The following is a 14,438-nucleotide window of genomic DNA, read 5'->3' on the forward strand; positions in this document are numbered from 1 at the left end:
CTTATCTTTTCCTGAAAGTACGGCAATCGCTGACCTTTCCCTGAATGTGGTTATTTTTAAGTTTCACTTCAGCCTAATCAAGAAATCCCGCTGTGTGCAGTACTCATTGAAATTATGCGCACACACACACACACTTGGTTAGCCGGAGTGTATATTTCAGCAATCTTCCCACAAACTGACATTAATTAGTATAACATATAAGGAGAACATTTCTGCCATCACATTATTTTCTCAGTCCTCACCTCTGGACTCAATTTGAAAGCAGATCAAAAGTACTAAAATAGTGTGCTGTGCAGAGATGCCAATGATGCTTACCAGCCAACAGAGGAGGGTCCACCAGCGTATGCTTGGAGACAGCAATGAGCTTGCTGAGCAGATGAACCGTCATTTCCTGCGTGGACACCGAGGTAAAACCCTTCAGGAAGAGCTGCTGCAGACCGGGGAAGTTATTCCACTTCAGTTTGCTCTGCACCGTCTCAATCTTCTCTCGACTTTCCGACTTATCGAGAGGTAAGTGTGTGAGCAGCTTGTTGAGTAGCTTCAATGCAAGCAGGTACTCGTATTCATAGTCTGATTCCAGCAAGGATGCTGCTATCCAGAAGATGGTAGCCATGAGATTGGTTGGATCAGTAGTTGGCTGCAGGTCATGCATCCCTCCCTCTCTCAGGGAGGAAAGGCTTCTAGTCCTTGCTATGCTGCCCCCATGGTTTATCCTGCCATCCATTATATCCAGTGTGTTGCTTCGCCGCCTGTCCCCTCTACGGTCAGCCATTAAGCTTAGCCGCAAAGAGTTGCTTCTGGCATTGTTACAATGCCCCATAAAGTTCCCACTACTCAATGGACTTGTGCTTAGGTTTAGCTGCCCGGTGCTCTTCCTGTTCATAGCGTTCTTATTCCCCATCATTGGTTCGTGGTAGGACGTTCTAAAGCACAGTGTATGGAAGGTATATGAATTAATGAGAATGTATTACCAATATGCACATAATTCACACTTAATACAACTGACAAATTCATAATGTAATATATAAAACAAATGTAAACAGTATACATATATGTTAATCAGGGATACGGTTATTCGGTCACCAGCAAGTTGTTAGACAGTCATTAGGTCAACACCATTAGGTCGACATGGGTTGGGTCGACAGTCAAAAGGTCGACAGGGGGTTTTCACTGTTTTTTTTGAGCAGACATGTGCTGACAGGTGGTATTTCATGCCCTACCATTTACTAGGGCGTGGTGGGAGAATAAATTAGTGTGCCGAGCGCAGCGAGCCATGCACTTTAACCTGTGTCCATGTCGACATTCAGGCCAAAAAGCAGTGAAAAACCCCATGTCGACATTTTGACCATCGACCTAACCCATGTCGACATACATGCATGTCGACCTCATGACTTGCTGGTGACCAACTAATCCACACCTGTTAATCATGACCAGATTTAACTATTGATCCCCAGTAAGCTATACTGTGCAATAACAACTTACTGAGCCAGGGCAGACAGGAGGTCATAATGCTTCATGGTCTCGGATAAGGTGTCTATGGCCGACTCCAGTGTTAAAAGTAGCTCGATGACAAAACCCTGGAAAAGAATGAAGGGAATAAAACAAAACTGTAAGATGTAATGTGAAATGTCAAACCAGAAATCACTGTCAGTTGGTAAATCTCAGGAAAAACGTGCAGCACGTGACCACAGATTCACCTTCAGCAGCGTATAAAAATATCCTTCATCAGTAAGTTACAGTGGGGCCGATAGAGTGAGCATCTATGCTGGAGGATACTAAGCGCTGGAGAGTGATAAAGTGGAGAGAGATAAACTAGCAATAAATCAGCTCCTTTCATTTTTTTTCCTATAGTAGGAGCTGATTGGCTAGTACATTATTGCTCTCCACAGCTTAGTACATACCCCTTATGTTATGCATATAACATTGTAATATATACATTGATTATAACAGGACATAGAACAGATGTCCGTATACTTGCTGGTAAAGCCTGTATTGGATAGCCTACTAGCTTGTCCTTTGGCCAATTGAGTGTTTTATTGCAACTTACCCTCCCATCTAAAGTACACTGTAACTAAGCAGAAGGACGATTCACTCTCAAGATGCTTAAAAAACGCACATACTGTATTCAGCAGTATAAAAATGTCCGATTTTGAACAAATTTTCAGGTCCCACCTACTCTTTACAGTGGTTTCCAAACCCGGTCTTAAAGACACCCCAGTAGTCCAGGTTTTAAGGATATCCATTTGGGCACAAATGGTATAATTAAAAACTGATTTGGGTACTAATTAAGGGGCAGATTTATTAAGCTCAGTGAAGTGGAGTGTCTGGTTTTTATCACTGGCCAATCAGCTCCTACCTGTGAAGTTACAGGCTTGGTTTGAAAAATGACAGATAGGAGCTGTTTGGCCGGTGATAAAAACCAGACACTTTATTACTTCACCGAGCTTAATAAATCTACCCCTAAGGGCGGTATGTATTAATATACATCGCCGCCCAGCCGCCGCAATGCTACTGCATATGTACTAACATACGCGGCTAGCATCGGGGTGCGGTGACGGAGACCCCCGCGATACCTGTAATGTGGTGTCACGTCCCGGCGGCTGTCGGTGTCCCCGGCGTCTCCTCCTCCCCCCTGCAGCCGGATGTCCCCCCGGCTGTGACACCTGCTGGGGGAGGAGGAGATCAATGGAGGGGGGGAGGGGGGGAGCGCGGGCAGCGATAGAAGCCCATAGGCTTCTATAGGGTATCGCCACCCAGAGGTGGTGATACCCTGCCCGGCGGAGACGGGGCGGACGGGTAATGGTACATAGGAAAATGTGGTAAAACCCCCGTTTTAACGCATTTTCCCTTTAGTACATCCCGCCCTCAGTCACTTGCGCCTAAGCATGGATAAAAAAACCTGGACTGTAGGAGTGACTTGAGGACAGAGTTTTGGAGCTCCTTTAGTGTAAATCCATTTAAGGAACTAAAAGCAGGAACCAGACTAAAGGCCAGAGGCAGAAATGTATCATCTGAATGCGGACACAGAATTTATGAAATCATTTATTCTGTATAAAGGTAACAGCTGTAAATCATTGGGGGGGGATCAATTGTTAGAATGCCGGCAGCCAGCAGATGGCGCCCAATGGAGCTATTCAACTGTATTCCTGTTCAAGTGTGACTGGCTGTCGGTGCCAGATTTTCAGCTTGAACCTCTGAGTGAGCTGACGAAAGCAGAAAGTGTGTTGTTTGAACGCTCATACGGTACTTTTCATGTTGTGCCCATTAGCTTAGTCAGGTTTACCCATTGTATGTATTAATGAAATAATTGATATCTGCTAATCTAAATAAATAGGACCATAGTAGGAAATCTGCTTCCTGCTACTACCATCATGTGTCGGCTTTTGTCAAAGTTCCATTAACACCTTTAAGCCCATTGCCATAAATATGCTGTGTAATATGGGATAACAAGATCTAAAATTACCCATGGTCTACCAAAGCCAAGCAGACAGATAGCACAACAATGTCTGCCAGATAACTATGCTGAAACATAATAAGCCAATGAAAAGTTAGCATTGTCAATACTATGATAAACCAGACACAGTCGGTCTAGCACCAAGGGGCAGGATCCAACAAAGTAGAACCTTCTGATTAATAACTAGAAAATAAAGCCATTCTGTTGGAAGGACGAGCACTAGTATACTGAATGTCTATTACCTGAGCTTCTTCTCCTGCATCTCCCACGGTCTCCACTAGCCTGGAGAGAACATCCGACAGAGTCTGCGCGGACAGCGGCTGCTTGAGGGCGCGGAAAATCTGAAACGACCTTCCAGCGTAATGGCGCGACGAGCAGGAGAGTGCCGTTTGCAGCGCTACCTCACTCAGGTTTTGCTCTAGCTGGAACCCTGGAGGGGAACCGGAAACTTATCAGCACACCAGGTAAACAGGAACAATCACTATAGATATATGCTAGTAATTCTGAAATATGAATATAAATATAGAAAAAGTACCACAGAGCACCCATACTACAGACTTTTAACCTGACATTATGAAAGTAAAAAGGACACTGGCCTGCATACAGTATGGAAGATATATGCTATGCAGATAATGGAGAATAGAACACCACAAACGTCACAACTACTGGGAGCGATTAGGGTGCTCAGGTAACGAGAGAATCTCAGTCACTGAATTATGTAGTGCAGCTATGAGCAATCTGATTGGCTGCAAGTTTTGATATCATTACCCACTTCAAAACCGGATACACAAGGGTAACCAACATATGAAGCAACACACCATTAATGTCAGATTACAATTGACATCATTTACATTTCTTGATCAGCAGACATATGTATTGGATTGCAGTCACAGTTTGAACAAGTAAACCAGATTAAAATTGGAAAATGTCATAACAAATTACTTCTACTGCCTTCAGAATGGCCATTTCTCCTCTCAATGTCCTCCATACTATTTCAGCACATCAGTACTTTTACATTTTGGTAAGTGAACAAATATCTACTGGTCATTATGGGAAAAAATAGCCGCTCTCATACATTAGTTTTCCATTACATACTGACAGAAGCACTTGACAAAGTAAATGTCAGTATTGTAATTGTAAATACCAGTGACACAATTAATTAGCAGTGATTCACGGCTGCGAGACACTGCCACCTATAGGGTTACTTTGTAATGACATGACTACAGATTACAGCTATTGTGCAATTTTCCAGAAAATGTTCCACATAATATATGGTGTAAACAGGGGCGGATTGGCCATTATATCCACCGGGAAGATTCCCGGGAGGCCGATCATAATGAGGCCGCCGAAATACAGTCCCCTCCCCGTGTAGTATATCATTCAGCAGATGCCCCGCTGCTGAATGCGGCTGAGCGCGGCTGAGCCTCCTCCTCCACTGCTGCCCGCCTCCTCATCTAGCGGCAGCGTGGCTCATGGGGGCTGGGGATATGTCAGTGGTGGGCTGGGCAGGGTGTGAGCTGCTGCCCCCTAGGCCAGCCAATGCAATAGAACTGTGTGGGGCCGCAGGCACATGCATATGTATATCTGTGGCCGGGAGGCAGTGCAGGACGTGCTGTTGAGACTGCTCTGACAGCCGACAGCGGAGAGACGCAGTGACTGTCACCGAACGCAGCCATGACAGGAGCCTCAGCCAGCCTACAGCTGTACAGTGAAGTCCCTCTTTCCCTGGGACAGCCACCAATGAGCTGAGCTCACGCAGCTTAGCCCCTCCCCTCCTGTTTCCTGACCTCAGGCTCCTCCTCTTCTCTCCTCCCGGGCAGCTTCAAACCTGCTTCCTCAAGTTCCTCCCTTCTCTCCACGCCGTCCACAGTCACACATTACAGGAGCTGCCTGCTGGCCTGGGTGAGGGTGAGTGCTTTGGTGAGGGGACATGGTTGGGGATATCTCATATAATTGTTGTTATGTTAAAAACATGTGTCTGTGCTGGGGGAATTTCCTCTTTATTTATGTGTGTGGAATGGACTAAGTATGTCTGTGTGTGTAAGACTATGTGTAACTTAAGTTCATATGTGGGTGGGCCCTGTTACTTTCATTAAATGTGTGTGTGTCTGCATGTGATTGTGTGAAAAAATACATGTCAGAGATTTGTGTGTGTGTTTGTGTATGTGTGTGCATGTGTGTGAGGGGGGGGGTTGGCTGTTGTTACAGTATCTGGTACCTGTATGTAGATATTAGCATCTGCAGCTATATATATCTGGTATAGTTATGTGTGTGTCTATGAACCATTTGTATATCTGTTTCTGATAATTGTATATGTCTATACAATCTGTATATATGTGTACCTATGTCAGGGTTCACAAATACTCGCTATACCGAGTATTTTACCCTCTTTTGCGCACCAGGGACTCACTTTTTGTGAATGGCTGCGTTCCCTGGGACACGCTTCGCCCGGATCTGCGTGCGCTGTGTTAAATGATCTGCTGTCAGTATTTCCCTGCATTGCTAGAATCCCAGCTCGTACTGTGCAGTGTGCACAGGCCATTACCCCCACCCTCTTGTTATCGCGCTCTCTGATTGGTTGGATTGGAGTCGCCCTTTCCTGATTGGTTCTCATCCCCCACCCAGAACCACGGCAAATTGGGTTTGGTGCCCAAGAGAGCAACACATGGTGGCCGATCCCAATTCCCGCGGGTCACCCCCAGAGATCCCTACACAGCCGGGTCACCCGGACTGGAGCAAGCTGCCGAGATACCCCCGCAGCCGGGATGCCGCATTCAATATAGGAGTGCCTGGGGAGAGTCCTTGGCTCTGTGCCTGCTCGTCATCTGTGTGTCCCCATACAGTGTGTGCAGTGTGTGTGCGCTCATCTGTGTACGGCGGCCCGTGCTGCTCCCCCGGCACCATCCATCCTGGTAATGTCAACCTATATCCCGTGAGTGTGCCTCTGATCTGCTGGTGACACCTGACGCGAGAGGAGGGGACAGCAGCTGCTCACAGGTGTGGGGACCTGATGGGGGAGGGGCATTACCTGGGGCATGTGTGTGTGGCCAGGGGAAAGAGAGGTGTTGGGCGAGTTTGGCTGTAACTGAGTATTCACCAGCTGTACCTGCCTGCTATCCCTGCGGTATCACTTACATGCCAGTAACCTCCACAGTTACTGTCATATACAGTGGCCTACGCATCCAGCAGCCTTACACAGATTGGCACCTTGTGTGCCTTCACCCACTGAGAGGGTAATTCAATTGTTTTTGTGTGCACAAAAGATCGAGATTAAAATGTTTTTATCTGATCACATCCAGACTGACTAGTTTTAGCTGCATTAAACAACTGAACCCATCTAAAGTTCTTGGCGAGATGCATGAAAGTTTGGAGCACCAGCACGAAGGGCAGCAAGCAAAAATTTTGATGCCCGTGTTTTTTCACACCCAGAACAATTCAAGGTACTTGTGTATTTTGGCGGCGCCCGATTTGTGCATCGTACGATGATCGTATCGCATCACATCGCATGCCATGTACCCGATGGCATGCGATGCGACACCAATTTTGACCCCCTATACGTTGAAAAATCGTATAAGCACCCTAATGGGTGCTTACAGTGTTAAATGCACCCCCACGCCACCCCCCCACTATAAACATGAACCCGAAGCGTGGCGAGCGCATCGGTACGCGTCCTACGACCTTTTCATACCCCCACTATCCACGTCGGCGTGGAGTTGAGAATAGATTAGTGTGGCGCGCCCGAAGCGTGGCGAGCGCAGCGAGGGGACGCGGATACCTTCACAGATAAACGCGTCCCTTCGCGGGCTTCACAGGTATCCGCTGCGCTCGCCACACTAATCTATTCTCTACTCCACGCCGACGTGGATAGTGGGGGTATGAAAAGGTCGTAGGACGCGTACCGCCGCCCCTCGCGGGCTCGCTGCGCTCGCCACACTTCGGGTTCACGTTTACAGTGGGGGGGTGGGGTGGGGGTGCATTTAACATTGTAAGCACCCATTAGGGTGCTTAACATTGTATAAGCACTCATTAGGGTGCTTATACAATGTTTAATCGCATCGCATCGTATGGCATTGTATGCCATGTACAATGGCATACAATTTGAAAATTGTATGCCATCGTACACTAACCACCGAAATCGCGTCGCATCGCATACCATCGCATGCGTTATGGTATGCGATGCGCGCCGCCAAAATACACAAGTACCCAATTCAATTGTTGCTCTGTATGGGCGCGATCTAGTGGCAGCCTGAGCGATTAACATCCCCGGTGAGGTTACATGGCCCTGCGCACAATTAGTTTTGTTTATGACTTACCCTAATTTAGTGGGTGCTATGGTATACTGTACATGGTGTGGGCATGTTGCTTATTGGACATTTTGGTGTGCGTAAACCTGGTGCAGTGTGTCAAAGTAGCTCTAGCTGGTGCAGTGTGAATAAGTGGCACCATTGTGTGGTGTAATGTGAATTGGTACTATTATGTGGCCATGCCTCCCCCACAAAGCCATGCCCTAAATTTTTGTTGCGTGACGACTGTCCCTGTTTCTTGCTTTATATCAGTGGGCCAATTGATAGTCGTCCTACCCCGTAGGTAGGGTAGTGTAGGGTACAGAGGGGTCAGTAATATAGTGTAGGATATAGTGGGGTCAGTGATGTAGTGGAGGGTAAAGAGGGGTCAGTAGTGTAGGGTATAGAGGGGTCAGTGATGTAGTGACGGGTATAGAGGGGTCAGTAATGTATTGGAGGGTACAGAGGGGTAAGTGATGTAGTGGCGGGTACAGAGGGGTCAGTAATGTAGTGGCGGGTACAGGGGGGTCAGAAATGTAGTGGCGGGTATAGAGGGGTCAGTAATGTAGTGGCGGGTACAGAGGGGTCAGTAATGTGTAGTGGCGGGTATAGAGGGGTCAGTAGTGTAGTGTATGGTATAGAGGGGTCAGTAATGTGTAGTGGGGGTATAGAAGGGTCAGTAATGTGTAGTGGGGGTATAGAGGGGTCAGTGATGTAGTGGTGGGTATAGAGGGGTCAGTGATGTAGTGGCGGGTATAGAGGGGTCAGTAATGTAGTGGCGGGTACAGAGGGGTCAGTGATGTAGTGGCGGGTACAGAGGGGTCAGTGATGTAGTGGCGGGTACAGAGGGGTCAGTAATGTAGTGGCGGGTACAGGGGGGTCAGAAATGTAGTGGCGGGTATAGAGGGGTCAGTAATGTAGTGGCGGGTACAGAGGGGTCAGTAATGTGTAGTGGCGGGTATAGAGGGGTCAGTAGTGTAGTGTATGGTATAGAGGGGTCAGTAATGTGTAGTGGGGGTATAGAAGGGTCAGTAATGTGTAGTGGGGGTATAGAGGGGTCAGTGATGTAGTGGTGGGTATAGAGGGGTCAGTGATGTAGTGGCGGGTATAGAGGGGTCAGTAATGTAGTGGCGGGTACAGAGGGGTCAGTAATGTAGTGGCGGGTACAGAGGGGTCAGTGATGTAGTGGCGGGTACAGAGGGGTCAGTAATGTAGTGGCGGGTACAGGGGGGTCAGAAATGTAGTGGCGGGTATAGAGGGGTCAGTAATGTAGTGGCGGGTACAGAGGGGTCAGTAATGTGTAGTGGCGGGTATAGAGGGGTCAGTAGTGTAGTGTATGGTATAGAGGGGTCAGTAATGTGTAGTGGGGGTATAGAAGGGTCAGTAATGTGTAGTGGGGGTATAGAGGGGTCAGTGATGTAGTGGTGGGTATAGAGGGGTCAGTGATGTAGTGGCGGGTATAGAGGGGTCAGTAATGTAGTGGCGGGTACAGAGGGGTCAGTGATGTAGTGGCGGGTATAGAGGGGTCAGTAATGTAGTGGCGGGTATAGAGGGGTCAGTAATGTAGTGGCGGGTACAGAGGGGTCAGTGATGTAGTGGCGGGTATAGAGGGGTCAGTAATGTAGTGGCGGGTACAGAGGGGTCAGTAATGTAGTGGCGGGTACAGAGGGGTCAGTAATGTAGTGGCGGGTACAGAGGGGTAAGTGATGTAGTGGCGAAGTGAAGGAGGGGTAGCAAACTCAGAGGTCAGATATGCGTGAACTGGGTAATGCCGCGCACGTTTGCAGATGAATGACGGGAAGTCGACCAGCCCCCCCCCCCGGGGAAAATCGCTAGAATGGATGAAAGATGATCAGTGTGTATGAACTGGGCGTTTTTCACCCGAGTGATTTTCCCCATCATCTATCGCCATACACGCTGGGCAAAAACGCCCAATGTGTATGAACATTTAGAACTTTTAGAACTGAGGCCCAGGTGCATGCATGTGTGTTTGTATCCAAACTTCTGAAAATGCAGTTTTCAGAGGTTTCACCATATTTCTCCTATGCACTAAGCTCTGGAATGTGATACATTCAAGAGCTTGGACTTGGTGGGCATTGTTATCTGTAAAAAGGATTCTTTTTGCAATATGCACTGAGATTATCCAATCGGTCTCCTCCCAGTGTCCCCTGCAGCACTTTTATCTAATGCTCGTGCAGAAGGTTGCAGTGTTTTGTGTACCACTACAGCGTCTACATGTGCCAAGGCCGGCCGGGGATGTCAGCAGCAGCTACCTACTGTCTCTCGTCATTCCCTTTGAGGCCATGCCCTTGTTTTGAGGAAATGCAAACTGTTTTGGAAACATGCGCAAATAAGCCACCTCCCTTCCCTGTTATGGTGTCCCCCTGTAATTTTGTTCTGGAGCCACCCCTGATGGGCAATATATCAGTGGCGCCAATGCCGCACAGGGCCCTGCTGCTGGTTGCGGCCCCACCTCCTCCCACCCCACCTCCTTCTCCCCATACGCTGCAGTAAATATAAGGCCCGGTGCTGCTGGTTGTGGCGCCGCCTATTGTTATGTTGGCTCCGCCCACATGAGGCCACTTCCAGATTTTTTCCAGGGCCACTTTTAGTCCCCAATCCGCCCCTGGGTGTAAATATAAACATGTCTACACTGCTTGCCGGAGTTAGTGCCTGGGTCAGGGATAAATGAAAGGACACCAAACTATGTAAGGCATCATGTGATTGCACTTCAGGCCAAGCCTGCACAGACCTCAGATCCATAAATGGAGTGCTATCATCGAGAACCAAAGCTTGTCACAATAATTTTCATACAGTGTCAGATACTGCAGAGATCCAAGTGTAAAGGGTCCCATACACTAAACAGAGGTATCGCATGCAACCTTGCATGTGGTACCTCAGCAACTGCCCGTCGGAGAGTATTGTATGTGGTCCTTATGATGTATCGCATGTGACCACCAGCAACTGCTGCCGGATCTGTCAAATCTTATGTGCAGCACTTGGGGTCTCTGGATCCGATTCGCACAGGGCCTTACATCAGATCAGAATCGTTAGGTTAGGCATATACAATTTCGGCACTTGTCACATGATTTCTCTGCCCGATCCAACGGAATCAAGTGATAAGGGCCCAAATTGTATGTGTATGGCCAGCTTAAGAGGTGTCCAGCACTAGGAGAATAAACTGTGGTGACTAGTGACCAGTATCGCTATACACATACCTGATCTACAGTGCTTAAACACTGATAGCACGTGCTTTAAAAATGCTGTAAGCTGCTCAGCACTTTTAATACTTGGATTTTTTGCCGAGACATCTTCATGATTCCAAAGCGGTCCTCTTTTTCTATAAAACAAATGTAACATGAGGTCAAGGACAATAGGGAACATAATAAATACCCTTAGAACTTCCCTGGATACAACATAAACACCTAACATTAGTATATACAGAGAAGAATTGTAGGAGAACTCTACTGTACTCACAAGAAAGGAACCCACAAAATGCCTAAACCTTAGACCAGTGGTTCCCAAACTGTGCGCCTAGGCTCCCTGGGGTGCATCGGAGCACTTGCAGGGGTGCCTTGGTTTGGTGGTCCAGAACCAATTCAAATTATTTATGGTCAATGTAATAGGCAAAACCAGAGCTTTGTGGCTTTCAGTTTTAAAATATGTGGATAAACAGAAGTGAATCCTGTCCCTCACCACATAACTTTACCGAAGGATGACATATAAGCACAACTTTTTTAATTTAATATTGTTTTCTGAAATTCTCGGTAGCAAACTTTGCACCTAGGGGTGCCTTGACAAATATTCTGATAATCTAGGGTGCCGTGATGCAAAAAAGTTTGGGAACCACTGCCTTAGACCAAGTCCATACAAGCAAGAAAAATATGTCAGCACCCACTGTTCTTTACTGTCATTCCAGCTATGCCACGTGGCAAGCAGCAGGGACGAAACTGCAAACTAATTATGCCAACAACATTTCTTGCAGGTCCCTGTAAGCCATGTATTGTAGTGCTGTCACATACATAAAACCTAAGGTTTAGCATTTTTATGGAGAATAAACCCATAGCGTTCCAGTTTAAGAACATTATTATAGCCGCTCCATTTACTCTATTTAGCAGATGATGGCATACAGACACGAGTGCTGCATATAAACATGGCGTTCTCGAGATAAAACCTCCCATTAGAGCCATTGCACAGGATCGCTCCCACTACTAAGGTGATCAGGCAGAGGCTCCGGCTATACAGATGTGTCCTCGCTGATCTGATCAGCTATAAGCAAATGGGTTGCAGACGCGCGTGCGCATGATGCCGGTCACGGTCACTCTTACTGCGGCTATCTTACTGTATTTTGCCTATCATGAAAGAGAGCAAGGACCCATCTCTGTGTGTGGGAAACAGGAAGCCGCTAAATAGACAGAATATAGGGAATATTACGCTACAGTTCTTGGCAGGTAGGAGATTTAGTAAAGCTACAGTCTTGGTAACCTGGTTCTGATGTGTATACCATAATAATTTGGCATATCAAGTTCATAATTAAGCAACCAAATAATGTATGGCTATGAAAACACCTTTGCTGTCAGGGACAGAGAGGAAAGAGACTTGTCCATGATCAACAGGTCATGGCTAATAGTCCCCACACAGTCTGTTTGCCATCAACATAAGATTGAACGTTTCTGTAGCCCTTGCTATCAATAATTAACCACACAATACCATTGGTACAATACAGGTTCGGAAGCATCTACCAAGAATGCTCAGAGCTTGGACTTCTCTAAAATGCATTTGAAAACAACAACTTCTCATTAAGCAGCAACAGTCAAAAGTGAGTTTTTCACGGTTTTTGGCCCGAATGTCAACACAGTCTACATGTACAGTGTCCCCTCGCACTATTTTATTCTCCCACCATGCAGTAGTGGATGGTAGGGCATAAAATACCGCCTATCCTCGCATGTTGGCTCAAAAAAAAAACAACGTGAAAAACTCATGTCAACCTTCCCATTGTCAACCCAATGATTGTGTCGACCTTCAGACCCGGTCAACCTTACCCATGTCGACCTAAGGCCTGTTGACTTCAGTGGTTGACCAATGCATGTCAAACTTAATAGGGTCAACCTAATGACTGTGTACCATTTAAAATAAACCGTGTTTCATTGGCGAACAGTTTTTGAAAAAATGGTACGCATCTCCGCTATGTGTTAAACGGAAAATACAAGAGATTTCAGAGACTTTGGTTAGCGCCATCCTCAGCTTTATGATTCTGGAAGCATTCTCAGAGAAGAGGGATCTTATGAGCCCTTTCCTGCAGCCCCTGGCCAGCTCCTAAATCGGACACTATGTGCATACTTGCCACAAGCCTTTCCACAGAAGTTCAATTTAGTAAGCTGAGGGAATAGTTGCCAAAGATGTAATGAAATAGTCTGTTGTTATATGGGGGCAGAGGTATTAAGCCTGGAGAAGAGATAAACTGGAGATAAAGTGACAGGAGATAAAGCACCAGCCAATCAGCTCCCAACTGTCATTTTCAAACACAGTTCATTGGCTGGTGCTTTATCTTCTTGTACTTTATCTCCAGTTTGTCTCTTCTCCAAGCTTAATACATCTGCCACATTAACTGATAACCGTGGCACACAGGTACCCACATAATTTGATCACAGTGACTGTAAAAAAGTGAGAATGGGTTTGTTTGTCGACATAAAGCAGCAGCAGTTAATTAAAATAAAAAATGTTCCCTCTGGATTTTTGAAAATTTTGGAATAATGGAATTCCGCATCAAAGTATCAAAAACTCTGCTCTGCTATTGAAAAATTTCCATTCGCAAACATTCAAAAGCCTTTAAGTGAAACATAATTGCAATGTCAGTGTTGTAATGTCCTGCCTTGGCTGCATGTGGTGCAATACAAGGTATACACTGTAGGTGTCAGATTCAATATTAACCACTTCGGTGGTATGCCCGGAAAATTTCCGGGCATACCACAATACAGTATGTAAGTGAGTGCCAGTGGTGCCTCCAGCACTGGCGTGCACCTACATGCTGTTCACCTCCCCCTCACCTGTCACCCAGCCCCTCCAGGCACTCACAGCAGCCCCCGCCGTCAATCATTACTCCCCCTCTGCTGCTGCCGCCGAGCACCACTCCCCCGGAGGTAACGCTGCTTGCTGCTTCTACTGGATGCAGCTTCATTGGCGGGTTTTCCTGGGACAGGACAAACCTGCCCTGATTGGTTTGTCCTGCCGCAGGAAAACCCACCACTCAAGGGGTTAAATAAGCACACTGAACAGTTATGCTGCCCAAACACTTGTGAGATATTGTATACAATCATTCGATTTCGAACACATCTGGCCGATAAATCAAATGATTGTATGCATTTTTAAGGGACATTTCGACGCGATGCGCGGGCACGCCGTCGAATGACGCGTCAATAGATTTTATGTGCTGCACATAATATCTATCGAATTGTAGGAGCAATTGCATGTGGTTTTTAACTACATGCGATCGCTCGAAAACAATCCGCGGTTGGGGGGTGGAGGGGATGCATTCAGCGGTGTGGGGTTTGGGGAGAGGGGGCCGGAGGGACCGCTGGTGGCGTACCATCGGATTCGATGAACAGCAAGTGTATGGGCAGCATTAGAAAATATGTGGAAACACTAGCAGCATTTCAGGCAATGTCTTACCCTTTAGGTAGCATGGAACAGCATGTTGCCAG

General features: G+C 46.9%; 1 protein-coding gene across 10 annotated transcripts in view; it reads right to left on the reverse strand.

The window, feature by feature from the left end:
- Nucleotides 1-14,438, reverse strand: part of FRYL (FRY like transcription coactivator) — a 250,991-nt gene that overhangs the window by 37,938 nt on the left and 198,615 nt on the right. For all 10 annotated transcript variants that reach the window (XM_083168231.1, XM_083168181.1, XM_083168125.1 and 7 more), the window contains 4 exons: nt 10,956-11,077; nt 3,697-3,884; nt 1,483-1,577; nt 316-923 (listed from right to left, as the gene is read on the reverse strand). In XM_083168231.1, coding sequence (XP_083024357.1) covers nt 316-923; nt 1,483-1,577; nt 3,697-3,884; nt 10,956-11,077 — 1,013 coding nt within the window. The remainder of the gene's footprint in view (nt 1-315; nt 924-1,482; nt 1,578-3,696; nt 3,885-10,955; nt 11,078-14,438) is intronic.

Source organism: Crinia signifera, chromosome 1 (genome assembly GCF_055691185.1).
Source record: "Crinia signifera chromosome 1, ASM5569118v1, whole genome shotgun sequence".
NCBI lineage: Eukaryota > Metazoa > Chordata > Amphibia > Anura > Myobatrachidae > Crinia > Crinia signifera.